At 54.0% G+C, this 21008-nt stretch overlaps 1 protein-coding gene across 2 annotated transcripts in view; it reads left to right on the top strand.

Moving 5' to 3' along the window:
• GRAMD1B (GRAM domain containing 1B) overlaps positions 1-20139 on the top strand; it is a 176505-nt gene extending 156366 nt beyond the window's left edge. For both annotated transcript variants that reach the window (XM_033861881.2, XM_033861880.2), the window contains 10 exons: positions 833-1022; positions 2657-2800; positions 3780-3898; positions 4168-4310; positions 6030-6133; positions 6746-6949; positions 7968-8058; positions 11746-11853; positions 12172-12289; positions 14816-20139. In XM_033861881.2, the coding sequence (XP_033717772.1) occupies positions 833-1022; positions 2657-2800; positions 3780-3898; positions 4168-4310; positions 6030-6133; positions 6746-6949; positions 7968-8058; positions 11746-11853; positions 12172-12289; positions 14816-14905 (1311 nt within the window). In that variant the 3' untranslated portion in view covers positions 14906-20139. The remainder of the gene's footprint in view (positions 1-832; positions 1023-2656; positions 2801-3779; positions 3899-4167; positions 4311-6029; positions 6134-6745; positions 6950-7967; positions 8059-11745; positions 11854-12171; positions 12290-14815) is intronic.
• Positions 20140-21008: the final 869 nt, after the last annotated feature.

Genomic DNA, 21008 nt, shown 5'->3' with positions numbered 1-21008 from the left:
CATTTCAAGTCCGCTGTGTGAGCTCTGCTCTTGGTGGGCTGCTGTGGTCAGCCCACTGGTGGAGAACTATTCCAGGTCTTTGTTTTTTCACTGCCTCGATCTAAAGTCAAAGCTGTACATGCAGAGAGGACTGCAGAACTTCTCTCTGTTCATTCATTCCGTAAATCGTGACGGAGCTCCTGGCGTCGACACTCCGGTTTATCTTCCTGCTGTGCTAGACTTTGCAGAAGAGACAGAAATGTATAAGAAGGACTGTCCTCTGGGACTTGGTTGTAGAGGGGATAGAAGCTTGGTGAGGGAAGTGTCTGGGTGTGAGCTGGCAGGAAGAAGAAAGGGTTCCCAGAAAAGGGAGCCTTGTATTCCAGTGGCTTAGGGGTCAGACCACTTGGCCTTAGAATGAAAGCGTCATCCATTTGATGCCTATCTCCATTTTCTGTCTCAGAGGTTGACTTTAAAATGTAAAGGGTTGTACCCATTCCCTCCCAGGGCTAATGGGAGAATGAATCAAAAACTGCTTAGGAAGCCTTTTGAACCTCTCAGAAAACAGGGCACTAGTTGGAGGCGGGCCCACGTCGTTACAGGACGGTGGAGGCCTGGCCCCAGGAGAGGAGCTGGACTACGGAGCTGCCTCTGCCCACGCGTGGGGCTTGGTGTCAGGAGAAGGGCAGGGCCCTGTGCTGTGTCCTGTCCTCCCCGGCAGAGCTGGGGAGACCCCTGACCCCCACAGCCCAGCCCCCGAGCAGCTGCGTTCTGAACGTGTGGGCTCCCGTGGCCAGCTCTCTGACTCCCTCTTGGAGAGTAGACCAGTCTGACCGCTCTGTCCCCACCCCAGTTTGACGGCCTGCCCCTGGAGGAGGAGGTGCTGGAGGGCGACGGGTCCCTGGAGAAGGAGCTCGCCATCGACAGCATCATCGGGGAGAAGATTGAGATCATCGCGCCCGTGAACTCCCCTTCGCTAGACTTCAACGACAACGAGGACATCCCCACCGAGCTCAGTGACTCTTCCGACACCCACGACGAAGGTGGGCGTCTGGCAGCGGGGGCAGAATGGCACTTCCTGTCTCCACACATTTTGAAGGCTTAACGGATGTTCCCATATGGAGGCTGGAGTCAGTCTGGGTTCCTGGCGGAAGGGTGGGTGGGTAAAACAGCTCTTTTAAAAAAGGTGCACTTGTTATTAGCAAACATCCCTTTTTTCAGGCCCTCACCGTAGTATCCTTGTCGTTTTATATTTGTCTTTGTCTTTTTTTTTTTTTCAGTTTTTTTTTTAAACATCTTTCTTGGAGTATGATTGCTTTACGGTGTTGTCTTAGGTTGTCTGCCATTTAGTCCGTCACTCCATGTGCCCCCTGTTGGCACCGGCGTGCCCTGCAGCTCTGCCCCTCACAGTGTTTACACGTATACGCCACAAGCAAAGTGCTAGTCCGCTGGCCCTGGAAACACGTTTTAACAGACACTTGCTTCGGTGGCTCCAGCATGGGGATTTCGGACCTAGACTGTTGCCTGGTCAGACAGACTGAGGAGACCGCCCTTCTCTCTCATACTTCTAAGTGGGTAGCTTCTTACTTCCCTCCTGTGTAGGGTTGGCGTCTAGCCCTCCCTCGGGAACTCGCTGCCGCTGACATTCCAGGCCAGATCCTCAGTGTTCAGGAGTATGGTTGATGGCTTACCTCCTTTGAGTTGGTGGTGGGTTCTGACTTGCAAGGCTGTGCAGACAGTGCTCACTTACCCACCTGTGGACGGTCTCCTGCGAGTCACCTGTAGGGGTTTTCTCACCTGTGGTGGGCTTGCCCACTGCCATTTCGGGTGCAGGGTCGGTGCAAAGGACTGCGCAGGTGGGCACCGCCTAAGAACCGGGGTGCCGTCATGTAAACTGCGAAGTGCACCCGAGCTGTGCGCCACAGCCCTGATCCTGCAGTCGTGCGCACGGACGCTCCAGGATGCTCGTGAATTCCCCTCTGGCCTTCTCAGGGTCACAGGGATGCCAGAAATGGCAGCGTTCTTCTTGAGATCAGATAACAGCCCCTGCAGGGGCAGTAATTAGGGCCTGTGGGGTGCCGAGGGCTCAAGAGGAATGCCGGGGTTTGAGCAACTCACCTGTACTCAGAAACTTTCTCCTGTAGAAAAAGAAATTTTTTGAAGGGGGTATAGGCTGCCTTATGGAAGGAGAGCAGACCTTGTGCAGAGATCACGGCCCTGCAGACCAGACCAGCCTCAGAAGCTTTTGTAAAAACAGATTCATCAGCGTCCCTGGACACACCAGTGCCATGGGTTGCGATGACATTTGCTGTCAATTGTGGTTTAATTTACAGACTCTTGATAACTGATCCTCTGGGTTCCGGCAAGCCCAGGAAGTAGTCATCTATTTAGACTTTGGTCTAAGATCACTTTAATTAGGAAGGCTTGAGAGTGTAAAGGCAAATAGCACATTCCCAAACTCTTTGTAAAGCTATAGCGTCCATAACGTGCACGCCCGCTGAGGAAGGAGGCCGGCTGACGCAAAGCCACAGACGGCGGAGGCCAGGGCCCCGCTGCCCCACCCCACGGCCTCCTTTGAGCCTTGGTGGCCGTTCCCACATTAGCCACAGAGGGTGCTCTGGGGGTGTCCCTGAGGTGTCCCTCACCTTCCCTGTCTCCCTCCTCATCCTCTCTGCAGGGGAGGTCCAGGCCTTCTACGAGGACCTGAGTGGCCGGCAGTACGTGAATGAAGTCTTCAACTTCAGCGTGGATAAGCTGTACGACCTCCTGTTCACCGACTCGCCCTTCCAGCGGGACTTCATGGAACAGCGACGCTTCTCAGGTCCGTCCCTCCTGGGGCTGGTGCCTCCCACCCCTTCCCGCTCTGTCCCCTCTCCTTTCCTCTCCTCCCAAGCGCCCTCCTTTTCCAGGCCGCCTGATGGCCCGGGGCGCCTCCTTTGTGGCCTCACGCGGTGCCGGAGCTCCTCGGGGCCCTGCGGGCTACTCCTCCCCGCGCCACCGCGGCTGTACGCTCGTCCGTGGTGCCCAGACCCTTGGTGCCGGGCCCCAAAGGCTCGGCGGTGAACAGGATCCGCCAGGGCTCACCGTCTAGTAGAGAGTAGCAGCCACCACGTCCTGTCGGCACCTGCTGTCCACCAGGCCCGTTACACTGTCTCGTTCAGTCCTCCAGCCTGCCCTGTGTGCCAGGGTTGTGATCCCCACGGTACCAGTGAGGACGCTGAAACTCAGACCATTATTAGACGCCCAAGGTCATGCAGCTACTAGGAAGGGGCCCAGCTGGGACTCATACCTCAAGCTCTCAGAGTTGATGCTTGGCACCTGTGTGCTCCTTGCCCCTGCCGCACCGCAGGGATCGGCAGGGCTGCTCGGGGTCCGGGTCTGTGGAAGAGCCCTTGGGCATCGGCGAAGCCCTCTGCCAGGAGGAGGGGAGAGCCGAGGGCACGGGGAGGTCGTGCCTCGGAGCAGAGGGCTTGGTCCCAAGGATCCCAGGCCCTCATCACAGTAACTCCAGTGTTGCCAGCTCCCCCGTAGGTGGCCCCAGGACCTCCTGCCCGAGCCCCGGAACAATCAACATTGTGGAGCCCTGTGTAGGATTTCGGCCATGCTACAATGAGCTTCTTTCTGCTTTGACGCCCCCTCCTCTCACCCTCCTCCCCCGGCCCTCAGGCTCCCGTTGGCTTCCTTTTGGGGGCCAGTCGGCAGTCAGTACGGTCAAGAGGAGGGCACTGGAGGGGACGTTCAGATGTGGGGATGGCACGCCTCTCTCCCTCCGTCATCCCACGGCTCCTCTCTCCCCTCAGATATCATCTTCCATCCGTGGAAGAAGGAAGACAATGGAAACCAGAGCCGAGTGATTCTTTACACCATCACCCTCACCAACCCTCTGGCTCCCAAAACTGCCACTGTCAGGGAGACACAGGTGAGCCCCGGGCAGAGGCCAGTAAGGGCGGGCTGGAGAAGCCTCTGTTCTGTCGTGGAGGATTCAGGAGAGACGTCAGCAAGGAGTGTCTGGGTGACGGTGTTGTTTAGCCCTGAAACGGTGGCATTTGACATGCCTAGATGCTGCCGTTTCCCGTGGTTCTGGGTCCCCGTTCAGAAGTTGGGGGTGGGCTGGGGAGGTTAGGAAGGAGGAGCTTTTCCCGTCTTGCTGCTCGTCAGCCTCGTCCCACGACCCTTTCCTCCCCACAGACCATGTACAAGGCGAGCCAGGAGAGCGAGTGCTACGTGGTCGACGCCGAGGTCCTCACGCACGACGTGCCGTATCACGACTACTTCTACACCATCAACCGCTACACTCTCACCCGCGTGGCCCGGAACAAGAGTCGACTCAGGTGCTGTCTCTACGGCCGAGCGGGTGCGGAGCAAGTTCCTTGTGCACCTGGGGGAGCTTGCAGCAGAAAGCGTGGATGTGCTCCTGGGGACGAGGGGGAGGCTGGGTGTACCGGCTGCTGCCTCAGCCTTTATTCTGTCTCCTCTCCGGAGCCTCCGAGACCCCCGCCCCCCCCGCCCATCCTGACGGTTCATGCTTCTCTCCACCATGTGTTCCCTTTACCCCTCTATGTGTCCCTTTAGTAAAACTTTTACAACCACTGCTTTTTAGTGGTTGTCTGCAGTTTATAAGATACTGTGTAGGTACTTCACCTCCAAGAGCTGGTTCTTTAGAATAACCCAAGGAGGTGGGTTTATCCTCACTTTTCAGATAAGAAAGCTGAGGATCATACAAGCTCAGTAACTTTTCCAAGAGTCAAAAGTGCTGAAATCCAGGTCTCAGAAAAACAAGTCTCTGCCCTTCCCACCCTGCTGGGTGCTGGGCTTGTTGCGAGTTCCTGCACATGTGTCTCCCTGGGTGGCAGCTCCGGCCATCCTGGCCGGCAGGAGTCCCAGTCCACACACCACTGTGTTCCCAGCACCCAGCACGGGGCCTGCACACAGCAGAGTCAGAAAAGGTTGATTGAATGATTAGTTAGATGCCGTTTGTGGGTCGAGTCCTGTCCTGGGCACTGTGACGTGCATTCAAGGAAGGAAGAAATTTAGACCCTAACATTCTGTGAAGCTTGTAGTCTGACTGAAAAGCCAAGACACACACCCATTTGAAAATAACCGATCGTGTACCTGTACCTTAGAGCCAGTTCTTCTGGTTATACGGAGCAGAAATTCACTCACGTTCAAATAAAATAGGAGTTTGGTGAAAGGCTGCGAGAGGTCTCTGGGGAATCGGGAAGATCTGAGTACCCACACCTTGAAAAGGGACGAAGCTTTCTCCAGACAGACCTTTACAGAGAGGTGCCCACCTTCAATCCAGGGAAGAGTTGCTGGGTGGGGGTGACGTGGCCGTGGACACACACACGTCGGACCAGGGTTGGGGGTGAGGTCCCTTCTTCCTCCTGAGGACAGAGCAGGGAGCCTTGAACGTGGGGAGCGTAAACTGGGAGCATCTAGTAACCGATGAAAGTGCACCTTCAGGAGAGGCAGAGCAGCGTGACGGTGCAGCAGCAGAAGGTGATGCTGCAGGGACGGGACAGCGGAGGTGCCCACGACGGGGACAGAGTGCGGGGGACAGAGCAGGAGCTGGCGAGGTCCCGGGGAGGGTGGAGAGGCAGGGGCCAGGCCAGGAGCTGATGAAGCCCTTAGAGGTGGAAGCCGCGAAGCCCGAGAGCCTGCCCGGGGCTAAAAGTCTCTGGAGAAGGAGAGAAGGGCCCTGGGGCCGGCAGGCTGCCCGCCATCCGGAGCCCTCCTGGGATGAGGCCGAGTGGCATCATGAGCGAGCTGTGGGCTTGGAGTCAGAGCCCTTCTTGTTAATCTTTGGTCCGCTTACAAATTCTAAGACTCAGTTTTCTCTTCTATGAAAGGAGGGTAAATCCACTAGCTTCACCTACCTCAGGGGGTGGCCAGGGAGGTCAGGTGATGTGGATGTGAAGGGGCTTTTTTTTAACTTGTAAAGGGCAGCACCCATGTGAAGCTGCTTCGGCCTTAAACCTGAAGTTTCCTTTTCCCAGCAGAGGAAGGTCCGCCTAGCAAACGGCTGATCTAGTCTGTGGCTTGTTTCTCAGGGTCTCCACGGAGCTGCGCTATCGAAAACAGCCCTGGGGACTGGTGAAAACGTTCATCGAGAAGAACTTCTGGAGTGGGCTGGAGGACTACTTCCGCCACTTGGGTGAGCACCGTCCCTGGTGCTGGGTGAACCGTTCCGCTGTCACTGTTCAGGGCCTGAGAGTCACGGGGCACGGGGAGAGACGGGGGCAGTGAGCGGGCCTCACGGGGTCCCTGAGTCTGCCCCAGAAACGGATGCAAAGTTCAGCACGTGTGTGAACGTATGCACGTTGAAGAGGCTCTGACTGTGACCTTCATGAGATCGTCGTCATGAAGGGATCCGTGACCCCCCCCCCCCAAAATGAGCCTGAGATCCGGGCTCACTGGTGGTGATGCTGTTATGAGAAGGAAGTAGCCCGAGAAGGCGTCCACTGGGAAACGTGACGTGCCCCAGATTGCATACGTGAGGGTGCACGTTGGGAGCCTTTGTCTCTACACACTGTTGAACGACCCAGAGAGGGTTTTGGGCTGGGCTGGGTCCCAGGAGTATTTCCTGGGGCTCACGGGCATCCCTGAGGGATCCCCGCCCTCCCAGGCAACATCCCAGAGTACAATAGGGGAAAATGGTCCCCTTAGAGAAGGTTCGGCTAGGAGTAGACAGCTGCTTTTGGAGGCCAGTGTGCTGGGTTGGAGGTAGGGGCGGATGTCCTCTGATGTGGCCTTTGGACCCTGACAGAGAGCGAGCTGACCAAAACGGAGAGCACCTACCTGGCTGAGCTGCACAGACAGTCTCCCAAGGAGAAGGCCAGTAAGGCCCCGTCGGTGCGGAGGAGGAAGCGTCCCCATGCCCACCTGCGGGTGCCCCACCTGGAAGAGGTGATGAGCCCCGTGACCACACCCACCGATGAAGATGTGGGCCACAGGATCAAGCACGTGGCAGGTGTGCGCGGGTGGGGGCCGGGGAGGCGTGGCTCAGGGCTGTGGGCGGGAGCTGCGTGCCTACGCCGGGCGCACAGGCGTGCTCATTTTGCAGCCTGGCGTGGACTGTGTATAATTGGCTCACGACTCGTTACATCTGAGGCTCCGGATGCTCTGCCATTTCCCTTTGCCCTTAAGCTCCTCAGCCCTTGCTGAACCCCCCTGTGTGCTCTGCTGAACAGAAGTTGCCTTTGGGTTTCTGCCTCCATGTTCCCTGAGCTCCACGGCTCCCTGCATGCCTCGGCTCAGGCCTGCAGCTTCCGAGCTCTTGGGACATGCTCCAGGGAGAAGCCAAAGCTCAGCCCCCAGGGTTACCGCATGACACAAAGGTCAGGGAGTGCGAGGCAGCCCCCTCCTTGGGCCCCTGCCAGGCAGTGGGGCTCCCTCGTCCCATCCAGCCATTCACAACCTCCTGTCTCTGCTCGGTCGCGGAAACATGCAGCAAGGGATTTTCAGGCTGTGCTCTGCACTTCCCCGGATGTTCATCAGATTTGGGTGGGGCAGGGCAGGGGAAGGAGGAGGGCGCCAGCCTTCCTTGTCCCTCCCCTGGCTTCAGCCAGGGCGCTCCCACGTTGTTCGTGAGCTTTACATACAGGACTCCTGGCTAACTTGGCATTCGAATAAACTGACCCTCAGTGGATTACGCGACTCACTCAACGTCCCGCGGCCAGTTATGGATGAAGCCAGAGCTGAAAGCTGTCTCTGGTCCCAGCCCAGTGCTGTTTCCCTTCCATGGCTGCAGGTCGCTTTGTCTTGCACCTGCATGTCCTAGCTACAGAGGTCAGGTGACTTTCTCATTTGTTCGGTCACTTTCCTGTCCCCCTTGCCCTCCAGGAGCTTCCCTTCCCTGAGGGCCGGGTCCACATCTCGCATCGTTGCCACGACAGTGTCACGGGCAGTTCTGTGCGTGACCAGCATCACATCGGTCGTTGGTGGGCTGGCGGACCACGTGGTGATGACCTCGTTCCTTCTCCCCACAGGTTCCACGCAGACACGGCACATCCCCGAGGACAGCCCCAATGGTTTCCACCTGCAGAGTGTGTCCAAGCTACTGCTGGTTATCAGCTGTGTGTAAGGGACTCCGGCTCTCCTCCCCCGCCCTGCCCCGGCCGCCTTCCTTTCTTACCTGCCACCTCCTCCCCGTCTGTCTTCCTCAGGCATCCGAACACCCTCGCTGCTGCCCTGGTTTTTGCCCTCTCCTCTAGTCCCTCTCCAGATCGGTTGCTCTATCTGTCCTTCCTTGCCTCTTTGCTGCTTTTTCTCTGTTTTACTCAGCACTTACTGTATGCTAGGCCTTCAGGATTCAGAAGAAAATGCTGCATGCAGCCTCCATGCCCTTCAGGAGCTCAATTTCAAGTGGGTCAAACAGACAGGAGATTCACAGTTGCTACACTGTTGAATAAATGCTAACATAGAGATGCCACAGAGCATTTTAGGAGCCCATTCATTTGTTTGTGACAGACGTTCTGGGTGTCTGCTCTGTGCCAGGCGTCGGGACTGTGCACTTACGGGGCCCACCCTTTGGCAGGGTGGCCGGACACAATCGATGACTAGAGTCCAGGAAAAGTGTATGCTTATTTTAATATAAGCCGTATATAATCACTGCCATAATGCTGTAAAGCTGTGGGCTCAGTAACTTGCGCAGAAGGATGCTGGGCCAGGGAGCAAGTTCGTTGAGAAACATGAGGGTGTAAGATGGGAAGACAGCTTTCTGAAGTGTGAGCCCAGAGCCTGCTCAGGACTTTGGTAAACCTTGAGTAGGAGCAGCTTGGACAGCTAAGTACAGACAGCTCCTCCGCTTGGCCGGGCCCACTGCCTGGCTGCCCAGCCCTTCCTGCCTGGGCTGTGCTGTGAGACGTGGCGGCATAGCTTGGGGGGTGCTCAGGAGCTGCCCAGACGCTGGCTCTACCAGGTGTGCACCAGGCGTTAGACTGTGCGTAGCTCTGTCCTGCTTCTGTGACTCCCACCCCACCCCCAGCCCTTCATGCCTTCACTAAAGTATTGTTCAGGATTGCAGAAGCAGGGGCACAGCTCTGCCCACAGGAATCTGGGAAGGAAGCCCTGGACTGACATGGTTGGATTTACACTTAAAAAAAAAATATATATATCACTCAGATGGCAGTATGGGGCATGGGCTAGACAAGAACGGACTGGAGGCAGTGGGGGCCAACAGGAGTAAACGGCAGTGATCTCGGCGGGAGGGGCTGTCACACTGAGATGAGGGCCTCCTGGGGCTGAGAGGGCCCCGAAGGTGAAGGCTCCTTACACCTGGTTACGTAGCGAAGGAAGAGGCCTTCCTGATCTGCGTGCCTGTAGATGGTTGTGTCATGGACAGAAACCTGGAACTTAGAGGAAAGTTGTCACAGAAGATGCCGTCAGTTCCCGATGTCTCTGAGCTGCCATAGATTGTTCAGGCGGATGTGACAGATAGCTATTTCTTGATGTGGACCTGGAGCTTAGGAGGGAAGTTCAGGCTGCAGTTACAGATTTAATTGTCGGTAGCGTTAGAGCCATGGTGGGAATGAGAGTGATCATCGGAGGAGAGTATGGAGCGTGAGGAAGGAAATGGGCTGAGGACAGACCTGGGGACCACGCAGGGAGAGGGGCCTTTGAGGGTCACGAGGGGGCTCTTTTGCTAACCTTACCTGAATATGTAACATAAAAGTAGATGCAAAAGTCTTCTGACTATGGCATAAGAGGCCAACCTATTTTTACACAATTAAACACAAGGACAACCGTAAAGCCAGCAGAATTCATGTTTAGCAGCATCGTTTTAATGTGATTCATCCATTGTTAAAACTAAATCTCTGATGTTGATTTTGGTCAACAGAGAACTCTAACCTTGGGTTAGTTCTGTTTAAGCTCTCTCTGTGTTTTGTCATTATTTAGTAGAGAAGGCCAGTGGCCTGAGTAAATTTTATAGCATATTAACAAACATTGGTGCTTTGTTAGTTTAGGATAATTGGGCCTCGTCATTCAACCCTAGAAGGCCCAGGCATTGGGTCTGCTCCCAGCCTGTGAGTGGAACCTCCTGGTACAGTGCAGGTTGCCCTGCGTCTTAGAGGCCCCGGCTGCCATAAGCCTGCCCTGCGGTGACCCCAGCCTCCCACCTCTTCTCCGTTTAGACCACCCCCAAGCCTTCACTCGGGAAGCAGGCAGGGGTGTCCCTTGACCTCCACTGAGCACAGACAGGACTGTAAACACAAACCCAAACGCAAGTACTAAGATTGTGTGCAGCACACTCTGAGGAAGTGGCATTCAGGTGGTCCAGGCGTCCTGATGCAATTAAAGGTGGTATCATTGAAATTCAGTACAACATTAAGAAGTTCTCGTGGAAAACTCAGGAGAGCCCCGAGAACACAGCTGAGTAGCCCCAGGGATTTGCAGCTGCTGCTCTAAGGAATGCCGCCTTCCGTAGTGCTGGAAGCCCAGGTGAGAAACACAGTAACACACACCACACACACCACACACCACATGCAGCACACACTTTGAAAGGTCAGAGGCTTAGTATAGGTTTTCTTTCTTTTTTGGTCTTCTTTCCATCTATTTGTTTTATCTTCCCATTTTTGTCATTCTTTTTCCTGTGTGTCTGTACTTCCTCCTTTAATGAAAATAACTGCTCCTTGTGGAGGGCTTCACGTACATTCCTTCCATGCACATAACAACCTCAGCAGGGTAGGTATTATTGTCCTGTTGAAGGAACTGGCTTTCAGTGAAGCTAGGAAACTTGATCGAAAGTTGAGATGTTTCAGCAGTGAGCCAGGCTTTGTGCCCAGTTCTGCGTGTCTGCGTCCTCTCTTTCCCAGAGCTTTCATCTCTCCATCCCACGAACCTCTGTTATAAAATGATCTTCAGGGCACTGAGGCCAAGAGAAGAGAATTCCCACAGGCCTCAGTGACTCTTCATCATTCCCCACTGGGTCCCCCGGCCCCTGGTTTTCCTGCCACCTCCCTGACTCTGAGCACTTCCAGCCCATCCCTGAGAAGCCTCGACTGGTCCTCGTGCCCCGTGCAGGGCTGTGGCAGGCGCACGGAGGAGACGGCAGCTCTCGGGCAGTTGTGCTAACATCTGGGAGGCGTATCGGGGCAGAGCTGGGAATCCCACTGGAATTCCTCCCCCGGTTTGGGTTTGTAGGAGGAACCTTGTCTCGACTGATCACCCTTGAAGTGCTAAGAGTCTGTGTACAGTTGCTCCCCGCGCCCCCCTTCCTTCCTGCTAGATGTCCCCATCCTGCTGTGTCTCTGCTCCTGCCCTTTCTTTGTCCTGGACGCTCACTTTCTCTCTGCCTCGGGTTGAGCGGGCTTCCCCTTCCCCACACGAGCCTGTTTCTAACCTCTGCCTCCTCCCTGTTTTTCTTCCTTGCTCGCACTGGGATCTGTTTCAGGTGCTGACTCTGTGATTGCTTCTTTTACCCCATCATCTCTTTTCCTCTCCATCTTACCTCGCTTCCCCCAGCACCCAGGTTCCGGGTGACTTGTATGTCTCTCCCTTCTGTTGCGTTCACCCCACACGCCTCTCCACGGCCCTTTCCTGGCCCCTCCAGATGACACTGCTTCTCTCTCTCTCTCTCTTCCCCCCCCCACGCCCCCCGCCTCCGCTGCATCCCTCTGGCTCACTTAACCACTCCCTGTGATGCGTCGGGTGACCCAGTGGTCAAGGACAGCGGCCCCTGGGCGGGGGAGTGCCCGGCTCTGAGAGGGAGGGGCTCCCCCAGACGCCGGCTCATGGCTCTCGCTTTCCCCCTTGTCGTCTTCTTAGTCTGGTGCTGCTGGTCGTCCTCAACATGATGCTCTTCTACAAACTCTGGATGTTGGAATATACCACCCAGACCCTCACTGCCTGGCAGGGTCTGAGGCTCCAGGACAGGTAATCCTGGCCTCTCCCCCTTGCTCCCACCTTCACCCCAGCCAGTACTGTGTCCCGGCTCCTGCTTCCCAGTCTCCTTGGGACGGCCCCGCTGCCCTTGGCCGGGGGATAACCCTCTGGGATGAGTGCCTAGGCAGGCTCTGAAAACTGTCCCTGTAGTTTCCGTCTGCTTCTGATTTGGGGCACAGGGGAACCAGGGCACTGAGCAAAGGACAGAGCGCTCTGATGTGGCTCTCTGTCCTTTAGGGGTCTGGGCGCATAGGACAGTCGACGGGCCATAACTGCAGCTGCTGGGGTACCCCTTCTTCTACCCCACAGGTTACCCCAGTCTCAGACAGAGTGGGCCCAGCTCTTAGAGTCCCAGCAAAAGTACCACGATACCGAGCTCCAAAAATGGAGGGAGATCATCAAGTCCTCAGTGATGCTTCTTGACCAGGTGAGATGCCCCCTCCGTCCCTCCTTGCCCTGGTCTCACGGAGATGGGACTCCTGCCCTGTGCTCTGAGGAGAGCGCCATCTCCATCATCGTCCACCAGATGCCCTCCTCCCATTCGTTCTTCCCCCAGGCCATCCATTGTTCTAATTTTAAAGCCACCCCTGAGCGAGCTGTGGGAGACACCCGTGTATTCCCCAAAATTATGTCAGTGAAATAACACACTGGATTTGCAGTAGGAAAACTGTAGGTTAGATGGAAGGAGAGCTAATTTTTCTTCTTGGTAACCCATAATCTGACAGGCCTTGAAAGAGATAACCCCCTTTTCGCAGAGACTGCTCTTCCCAGAGGGCGTGTCTTTCTAACAACTCCTTTTGACGTGTGCTCCCCTCCCCCACCTCCTGCCCTCAACACATGCACAGGACACCCAACGCCCAGGCCGTGGCCCCTCCCCAGGGGCTGTGCTGAGAGTCTGGGAAGATGGCTGGTACCGTGTCTCCTTTTCATAACGTCTTCTTCCTGGTACGGTTTTCTTTCTGAAAAACTAGATGCGTCTTTTTAAAAAAGTCGTTCTGGGGCAAAATCAATAGTTAGCTTCATTTTATCAGACTGAGGTGGAATCCTAACCTTGCCACTGACTAGTTTTGTGACCTCAAGCAAGGGATTTAGTATTAGGGACCTTCGGTTCCTTCATTTATAAAATTGGAATTATAACCATTGCTTCGTGAAATTGCTGTTGCATTTGGTCTGATGGCCCGCGGGAGGCACTCGTTAATATTCAACTTTACTTCCCCTTCATGGTTTGGTTTCTTAGCTCTAAATTAAGGAGAGAGAATTTTGATGCAGCTATCATGATCCAGGTTAATGGGTTTAGAGTGTCATGCATAACACTGGAGCCACGTTTAAGGAGGGCATTTTTTTTTTAACCAAACAAGGGCAGACAACACAGCAAGGAGTTTGGAAGCTCTGGCCTATCAGGAAGGCTTGAGAGAAGTAAAGATGTGCTCAGGAGCAGGGAAGACGCGTGGGTGAGCAGCACAGGCCAGTCTTCAGACGTTGGGGTCTGGCATCTAGAAGAAGGGTTAGGCTGCTGTGAACCTCCAGGGGACTGAACTAGGGCCAGAAGTTATAGGGAGTCGGATTTTTGAGTCATCAACGAAAAGCACGCTCCTTATGGGTAGAGCAGTCCAGCAATGGAACGGGCTGCTTTGAAGGACTGAAAGTGCTCAGAGGGCGATGTGATGATGTGGGGTGAGGGACTTATGAATTAAAGGCGGCGGGTAGTTGGACTGGATGACCCGGTCCCCTTCCAGCTGTGGAATTCTATTCAGGGTGGGTCTCCTTCAGAAGGAGCTTGGGGCAGGCAGACCTGTAGCCTCGTAGACTCGACTCTACAAGCATTAAGATCGGTGTCTCGTTCCGTTCCCTTGATTTTGTTTTTCGTTTTTCTTTTCCCCCTTTTTTGGGGGTTGGGGGTGCGGGGGCGTGCCACGCTGCGTGGCTTGTGGGATCTTAGTTCCCCGACCAGGGATCGAACCCAGGTCCTGCCACTGAAAGCGCCGTAGTCCTAACCACTGGACCACCAGGGAATTCCCATCGTTCTGTCCCCTTTAAAAGAACATTAATGGGCCCTTCATCCCACCTGATATCGAAGAACTAAAGAGACGAAAGTGACAGATTAGGCCGAGAGATCAGAGGTTCTCAAAATCCATAACTGTTTACCTGTGAAATGTTAACCCTCCTGTGTTAACAAGGCAGCTTACCTAGAACCAGGGTAGGATTCTACCGCTGGAATTGTCCCATGTAAACTTCATCCCGTGATGTGGGATGTATCTATTTCTTAAAGAAGGTTAAGAAATTCAGTTAAGATTCAGTTAATTCAATGACATGGGTACAGCTAGGAGCCTACTCAGTTTTCTGCTTGGCACCTGGGGTGTACAAGGTAAGGATAAGACAGTGCAGTCCCAACACAGCTGAAACAAAGCCATTAAAGATGACTGCAGCGCAGAGCCCTAGTGAGGGGTCCATGAAAGGCCAGGAGAGAGAGAGATGGCTGTGAGCCAGAGAAAGTTTGGAGTTGTTCTGGGCCTTGATAGTAGCTGGGTGAGGTTGAATGGGCAAGAGAGGAGTCTGAGCTGGGGGAACAGTGTGGCAAAGGTACCAGGAGAGGAGGACAGTGTATTCAGGATCACAGGGAAACCAAGGCGAGTGAGTAGACCGATCAGTGGCGTCGGACGCGGGTCCTGATGGCAACGGAACGTTCGAGAGAATTCTTAATTTCGTGAACCAAGGACCACAAGTCATTGAGACACAGCACCGCTTACCCCAGGGGTTCCCAGGGCTCGATCGGCCGTCCCCCTCCAGCCTGAGACTGTGTCCCTTGAGAGCGACCCTCGTTTCGGGAGCCTGCTGCCTTTAGCTGCCCGGCCTGGCGGGGGGACCTGCCAGACGTGGGTGTGGTGGGTGCTCTGAATGGAGGAGCCCACTAAGGGCACAAACCCGGGCTGGGGCGGGCTTCCCTGTCTTACAGATGAAGGACTCCCTCATCAATCTTCAGAACGGCATCAGGGCCCGTGACTACACATCAGAAAGTGAAGAGAAGAGGAACCGCTATCACTGACAAGGCAGGAGCGGGGGCAGCTGCAGGAGGCCTGTGCAATACATGTACATAGACCATATAAATATATATGTATAAATAGAGAGAGAATATAAATATATATATTATATACAGATTTTAAAAAGAGATGATGCCTATGTACCAGGGAGAAGGAGCGGGCCCACCCCCTGTGCTGGCCGGCGGAGGGGCCAGGAGGGCAGGGACCCCCTCTCAGCACCCACCTCCCCTGAGCCTCTTCCTCTCCGTCCTCTCGTCCCCACCCTTTCCCTCGCTGGCCATTCTTGGCTCTGAGAAGGGAGACGTGGAGCCAGAGTTATGCCTGTGAAGACCCTGGGGTCGTGAAAAGAAGTCTCAAGGGGGCATCGCTTAAGGTGCTTCACTCCCTAATCCCCTTTTGATTTGTTTCCAAAATAAACGAGAATCTTTTCTTCCCCACCCAACACTTCCCCAAGTGTTCTCTCGGGAACAAGGAAGCATCAGAAGCAGGGCGCAAGCTAAACTCTACCATATGAGGCCGCCCCCTGTATGTGGGCCGTGCACCGCGAGTCAGGTGCAGAGGACGGCGGGACAGCTGGGGAGGCTGCGCTGGAGGGTTTGGGCTTCGTAGCCACAGGTCCTGAGGGCCTGTGTTCTGAAGGGCATTCTCCTCCATCAGCCCCTGTACCTTCCTCTACCCTGCGTGGGGTGTGGACCCAATAAGGGCTGGGGATTTCTTACTTCCCCCCCTCCCCCCCCTTCTCTCTGGTCTTTTCCCAGGCTGGATCTGGGTGAAGTGTCACTTTTTAGTGCCTAAAGCCCTATTTTTCCTCTGTGCCCTAAGAGCACATTGTTTATTCGTCAGGGTGGGAGCATTTTTGATCTTGTTAAACCTCTTTAGCGATTGTAAGCAAGTCAGGTCTGTGGCTCTAACCCCTTCCCTTAGAGCTGTCATTTGATTTCTAGGATGAATCAGGGTGTGTTCTAGGGCCTCCAGGGTTTGAGAGAGTGAATGCACTAGCCGTGTAAGAATTGTAGGGTCTAACCGCAGAACTACTATGGGTCGCGAGCACCTATATCCAAGCACTCTGGCGGCCAGCCTCATTTCCTCTCAGCGAGGAACCAGCTTAGTCAAGGGAGACAACCGTCTGAGACACTTTGCACATGAAAGAAGACCTAAGCCTTGGAGGGAATGGATTTGGCAAAGGTGCGTAGGTTTGGGCAGGAAAAAGCCAGATGGAGTCTACCCCACAGAGGGCCATTCCAAACCCTGTTTCTGAGAGTTGGGAGTGGAAGTTCTGGCAGAGGGAGTAACCAGCGCCTTCTCTAGTCTCTGGCCCCAGAGAGGTATGAGACCACTAAGGGGTAGAAAGGAGACCATGGGTTAGGAAAGTGGGTCATCTAGGGCCTTTTGGGGGCTGGCTCAGAACTGATGGCCCATCTGGGCAGGCTTACCATCCCTCACACACTAACTACTATCTCTCCCTGTGATGACCCAAGGAATCCTGCCAGCCCCAGGCAGAGCTTGTAGAGATTCTTGATCAGGAAAGGATTATACCAATTTGGCAAGGAGAGCTCTTCCAGATCACTTGTTCTAGTGGACCCCTTGGTGGAAGGGGCAGAGGAAAGAAAGGTAGATTTGATCACTGATCTAGCCCAAAAGAAGAGCATGTTGTATTCTCTTGGACTGGCCTGAGCATCCCACTTTAGCGATTAAAGAAAGTTTTTGACTCTTCAGTCTGTCTGAGAAGAGGGCCTCATTATTGCCCTAAGGGCAGGATGAGAAGACAGAAGAGACACACCCAGGCCATCCCCCCCAGGGGGAGTACGATGAGATAGATGATTCCATAATGGTCATCTAGAATGTTGATATCCCTTCTTTAGAAAAGGAGATATGAGCAAATGGAGTTGCATGTAATCCTTGTGAAGTGTGCATATGCCCACGGGCCAGCGGCTCAAGAGCATATCTGTCCCTGTCCCTGTCCGGGACTTCGAATGGGAGACGCTGGTGAGGGTCAGGGTTCATGGGCTGTGAGCCAAAGAAGGAGAAACAGTGCAGGCTGCTAGGAATTTTCTGGTTGGAGTAACCAGAAGTCAAAATTATTCCCCGAAACTTTTGAAAGGAAAGGACACATGATAAATTCTCTAATTTATTCCATACATATTTATTTATTTAAATTATTCAATTATTAAAGGTACCATATTGGGACCTTTGGGATGACTTCAAAAGGACTCTTTGCTGGGAGTAAGGTGGTATAGTGGGCCTGGCTACGCGGAATTGTCCGGCTTTTGCTTCACCTCTCGGGCACCTCTCAGGAAGGAGTAGGTGACAGGGAGGGATGTCCAAGGAACCCTCTTGATTTCTGGGGTTTTGAACCCGGGAGACAGTATGTGCACGTGGGGAGCATCTCTTGGCCTGCCTCGTTTCTAAGGATCAAGGATCGTTTGTGAGAGCTTTCTAGTCTAGTAATTTTTTGATTTTCAAACCAGGAGAAAACCAACAGCTGTGTTCACTCCCAAACAAAAGCTTTTCCCCTTTATTCAGGAACCTGTCAAAGAGAAGGGGCCTCTGCCCTGGCAGCTCAGTCTGGGAGTGAAACACGTAAATGATATTGTGACTCGTGGCTGGCAGCCCTGGCTCGTAAGCGAGCATTAAAACCACCATGTCTTATGTTATTTCTTCCAGCCAGGGCATTTTTTTGTTTTGTTTTCTTTGTTGTTGTTTGGCGTTTTTCACGTAAGAACTCAGTCATATAGGAGTCTTTCTGCGAGGACTCATGTGGTGAGACATCCGAGAGCTTGCACTCAGTTTCAAAGATTTTGCCGTTTCTAGACAGGTGAGAACAGCAGCGCGTCTGCACTCTACTCCTGCTGACTGGGGGGGAATTGATGGGACTGGTGTTGGAGAGGCCAGTCATGTCTGTAACTCTCTCCTTTCCCCCATCCCACTCCCTGGGACAAAGGGATAACATTCCAGGACAGCAAGGTCAGCAACTTAGAGCTCTCTGAAAGGGCAGCGAGCTGAGGGGTTCAGGGGACCTGGGCCTGAGTCCTGGCTCCGCTGTTGGGCAGATCACACACCCCCACACACATAGCCCCGGTCTCTGAGCCTCTGGAGCCTCATATGTAACAGGAGGGGCTTGAGCTGGACTGTCCCTAAGGTGGATTCTAGCTTTGACATGATCTTGGAGGCTGGGTCAGAGACTGGCGAGGCTGGGCTTTCTCAAACTTGGAAGGTGCCCTGCCAGGAGAGGACAAGCCTTCTGGACTAGAGCCTCCCTGGAGTTTAGATGAGTCATAGGGCAGGGTCTGGGTTCCAGGAAATCCAGGGTGGTTAAATCTTCTTTACGCGCTAGGAGGGGCAGGGAGGTCCAGTGAGAGGCGGGTGGGGGAGGGAGAGGGAGAAAGATGAAGCTTGCCGTATTGCTCGGTGTTAACCTAGGAGGGTGTTTCTTCCTTTGTTGGCCTAGTCTTACTTTGTAAGCGTCCTTTTGGACTTTCTCTCAGCTGGGAAGAGGAGGCTGGTGGCAAGGACACTGGCTTGGATTAAGCCCACCTTCCGTCCCTGGGCTGGGAAGCCTTCCATCCGTCTGTCCATCCTCCCTCCTCCTTGCTAGAGCAAACGGTGGAGAGAAGTCCTTCCTGCTTCTACCACCTCTCTTTTGTCTCCAGCTTTGTTGGGGTTTGGATTAAGTGTGAAGCTTTGGCTAAAATCCTTGGGTTGCCTTAGAGCGCTGACACTGAGAACTTGGGATTACAAGGAAGGGGGAGGACCAAGAAAGCGCAAGAGGAATGCTTTGATAGAAGTGGATTCTCTCCATTGCCCTGTCTGTGACCCAAGCTTGACCATGTCCATACGTTTGCAGGCAGCACGTCTAGGGTGAAATCTTGGAGGAAGGATTAGGGAGAGAATCTTTCTGGACTGTGTGGTCTCAGAAGTATCCTTTCTGCGCCATACCATGCTGTGTCTTTAGCTCTTCAGGGCAGCCAAGGCCAGCCCTTCCTCCCTAGGGGTCCCCAGGAGAAATAGCGCTCTCCTCTCTTCCCCCAGGTGGTAGGGCACCCCCTGACTCCACCTGCCCACTCCAGTAGGAAGCTTGAGGACCTCTCTTCCTGACTCTCTCCTCCTCCGTCCTTCGTCTCTAGGCTGTGGGACAATCATCCCATCCACCACTTAACACCCCCGACCCTCATCCCCCAGCTTCCAGCAGGCTGGCCCCACTCCCCTCCACCTCTAGGTTTTCTTCCAGAAGATGCATTTTTGGGTCCGAGAGGAGCACTTTCTGGAAGGCCACCTTTTAGCGGCCCTGCTTGCCTGACGTGCAGCAGGAACTTGCCCACGGCGCAGAGAGCTGCCCCCCGCCTCCCCACCTCTCTGCCCGCCTTGTTACCTCACTCCTGCTCCAGCCGTGGCTGCGATGGACCCAGCCAGCTCCCTGTTTTGGCGTTCCGGGGGAAGCTCAGGGGTCTGGGCCATCGTTTTCTGTTGCGACTTGAGGTCCTCAGCAGGCCTGGAAGCCTGGACTGGAGGCTTGGCTGCTGGCGAGAAGCACTTTGCCTGCCAAGAGGAGTTGATGCCAGACGATGTACCCGACATGTGAAGGCATTAAAGAACATTGTCACCTCTGCCCCTTGGCCCTCCTTGCTTCTCTCAACACGATGAGACACTGCAGAAGCAAAAAATGGTGGCCTCTGCACCAGGCAAGACAGCTGGCTGTGTCTGGGGAGTTGGCCCTGGGCTTGGGTGCCACGCACTGAGATGGCAGAGTAAAAGCAAGCATTTTTGCCAGCGACAGTGTGTGGCTCCCCACATTTCTCTGTCCTGCACTCTAGGGCCAGACCACTCTCTGCATGGACCAGATCATCTTCCCAAACCCATGGTGCTTTCCCCCCGACTCAACCTAGACTCCAAGGTGGGGAGGGATGGGTCCGAGGCCATTGCGGCCCCTGGAGAATCCTGACATGGGGGTGGGGGTGGGGTGAGGCAGAGGGAGCATCCCCAACCCCTGCCCTGGGCCATTATGGGAAAGAACACAGGTTGATTGCAGTTGAGTTGTCTGGCCATCTGTATTTGGAGCTATAACTGTACTTTGCCTGGCGCTGTGCACAAGGTCTAAAAACTTAACTGCTAGTACCTAGAGACCAACAAGGCTTCCGGTCAAATCGTCATGTAAAGTAGCCAGAGCCATGGAAGTACAGTATGAATTAAAAGCAAAAGTCTTGAACTACATGTAATAAACGGTGTGTGTCCATTGCTTGATTCGTTAGTCCTCGTGGCCCCAGATGTCTTTGGTCTTCCCAGGTGTGATCACAGCAAGCCCTGAAGGCATGTGTGCACAGGCACACACACAGACACACGTGCACAGCCAGGCATCCAGGACCTCCTTCCCAGGGGAGGGCGGCAGCCTGATGAAGTGGAACGGATGAGAAGTTTGGGAATCAGATCTGAGTCCAGATCGCAGCACCACTATTTACCAGCTGTGTCCTTGGGCCCCGACCGTTACTGCCAGCCTCAGTTTATTTTAGAGATAACATAAAATATATGTGTGTGTGTCTGTGTTTCTTAGTATAGTGGCTAGTACTATATGAAGATAATTTTATATCATTATTATAATCATTGTTAATGATTTTATATCATTATTAATCATTATTAATGATTTTATATCATTATTAATCATCAATCAGTAGTATTGTTGTTCTAGGAGTGTATGGTAGACTGAATCCCAGTGACAATTTCTTGTGTAACTTTTCCCTTTTGGGGCCTTGGCACTTCTAGGAAGACACACATTGGGGGACAGCGTTGCTTTATTTCCTTAATGTTAGCCAACCTGGTAAGGGAGTGGGGTCCCTCCCTTCACTAGGTCTTCCTTGCTGGGAGCCCCTCACCAACTTGCTTGATGTCATTCAGGTGAGAACACTCTGGCTCTTGGATTCCTTTGTATTTGGGTAGGGAAGGAAAGAAGGGAGACAGTATGTTTCATTCTAGACTATTAAATGTATTTTTCATTCTCTGGGCATATATCCAGTGATTGTGAGTTCAGGAATTGATGTGGGCTGGGGAGGCAGGTAGAAGCCATAGTATGTGTAGCAGACACACACCGTGGAGCAAAACCAGAGCAAGCAGTGTTTA

Source organism: Tursiops truncatus, chromosome 8 (assembly GCF_011762595.2).
Source record: "Tursiops truncatus isolate mTurTru1 chromosome 8, mTurTru1.mat.Y, whole genome shotgun sequence".
Taxonomy (NCBI): domain Eukaryota; kingdom Metazoa; phylum Chordata; class Mammalia; order Artiodactyla; family Delphinidae; genus Tursiops; species Tursiops truncatus.
This window is presented reverse-complemented; position numbering and strand designations above follow the sequence as displayed.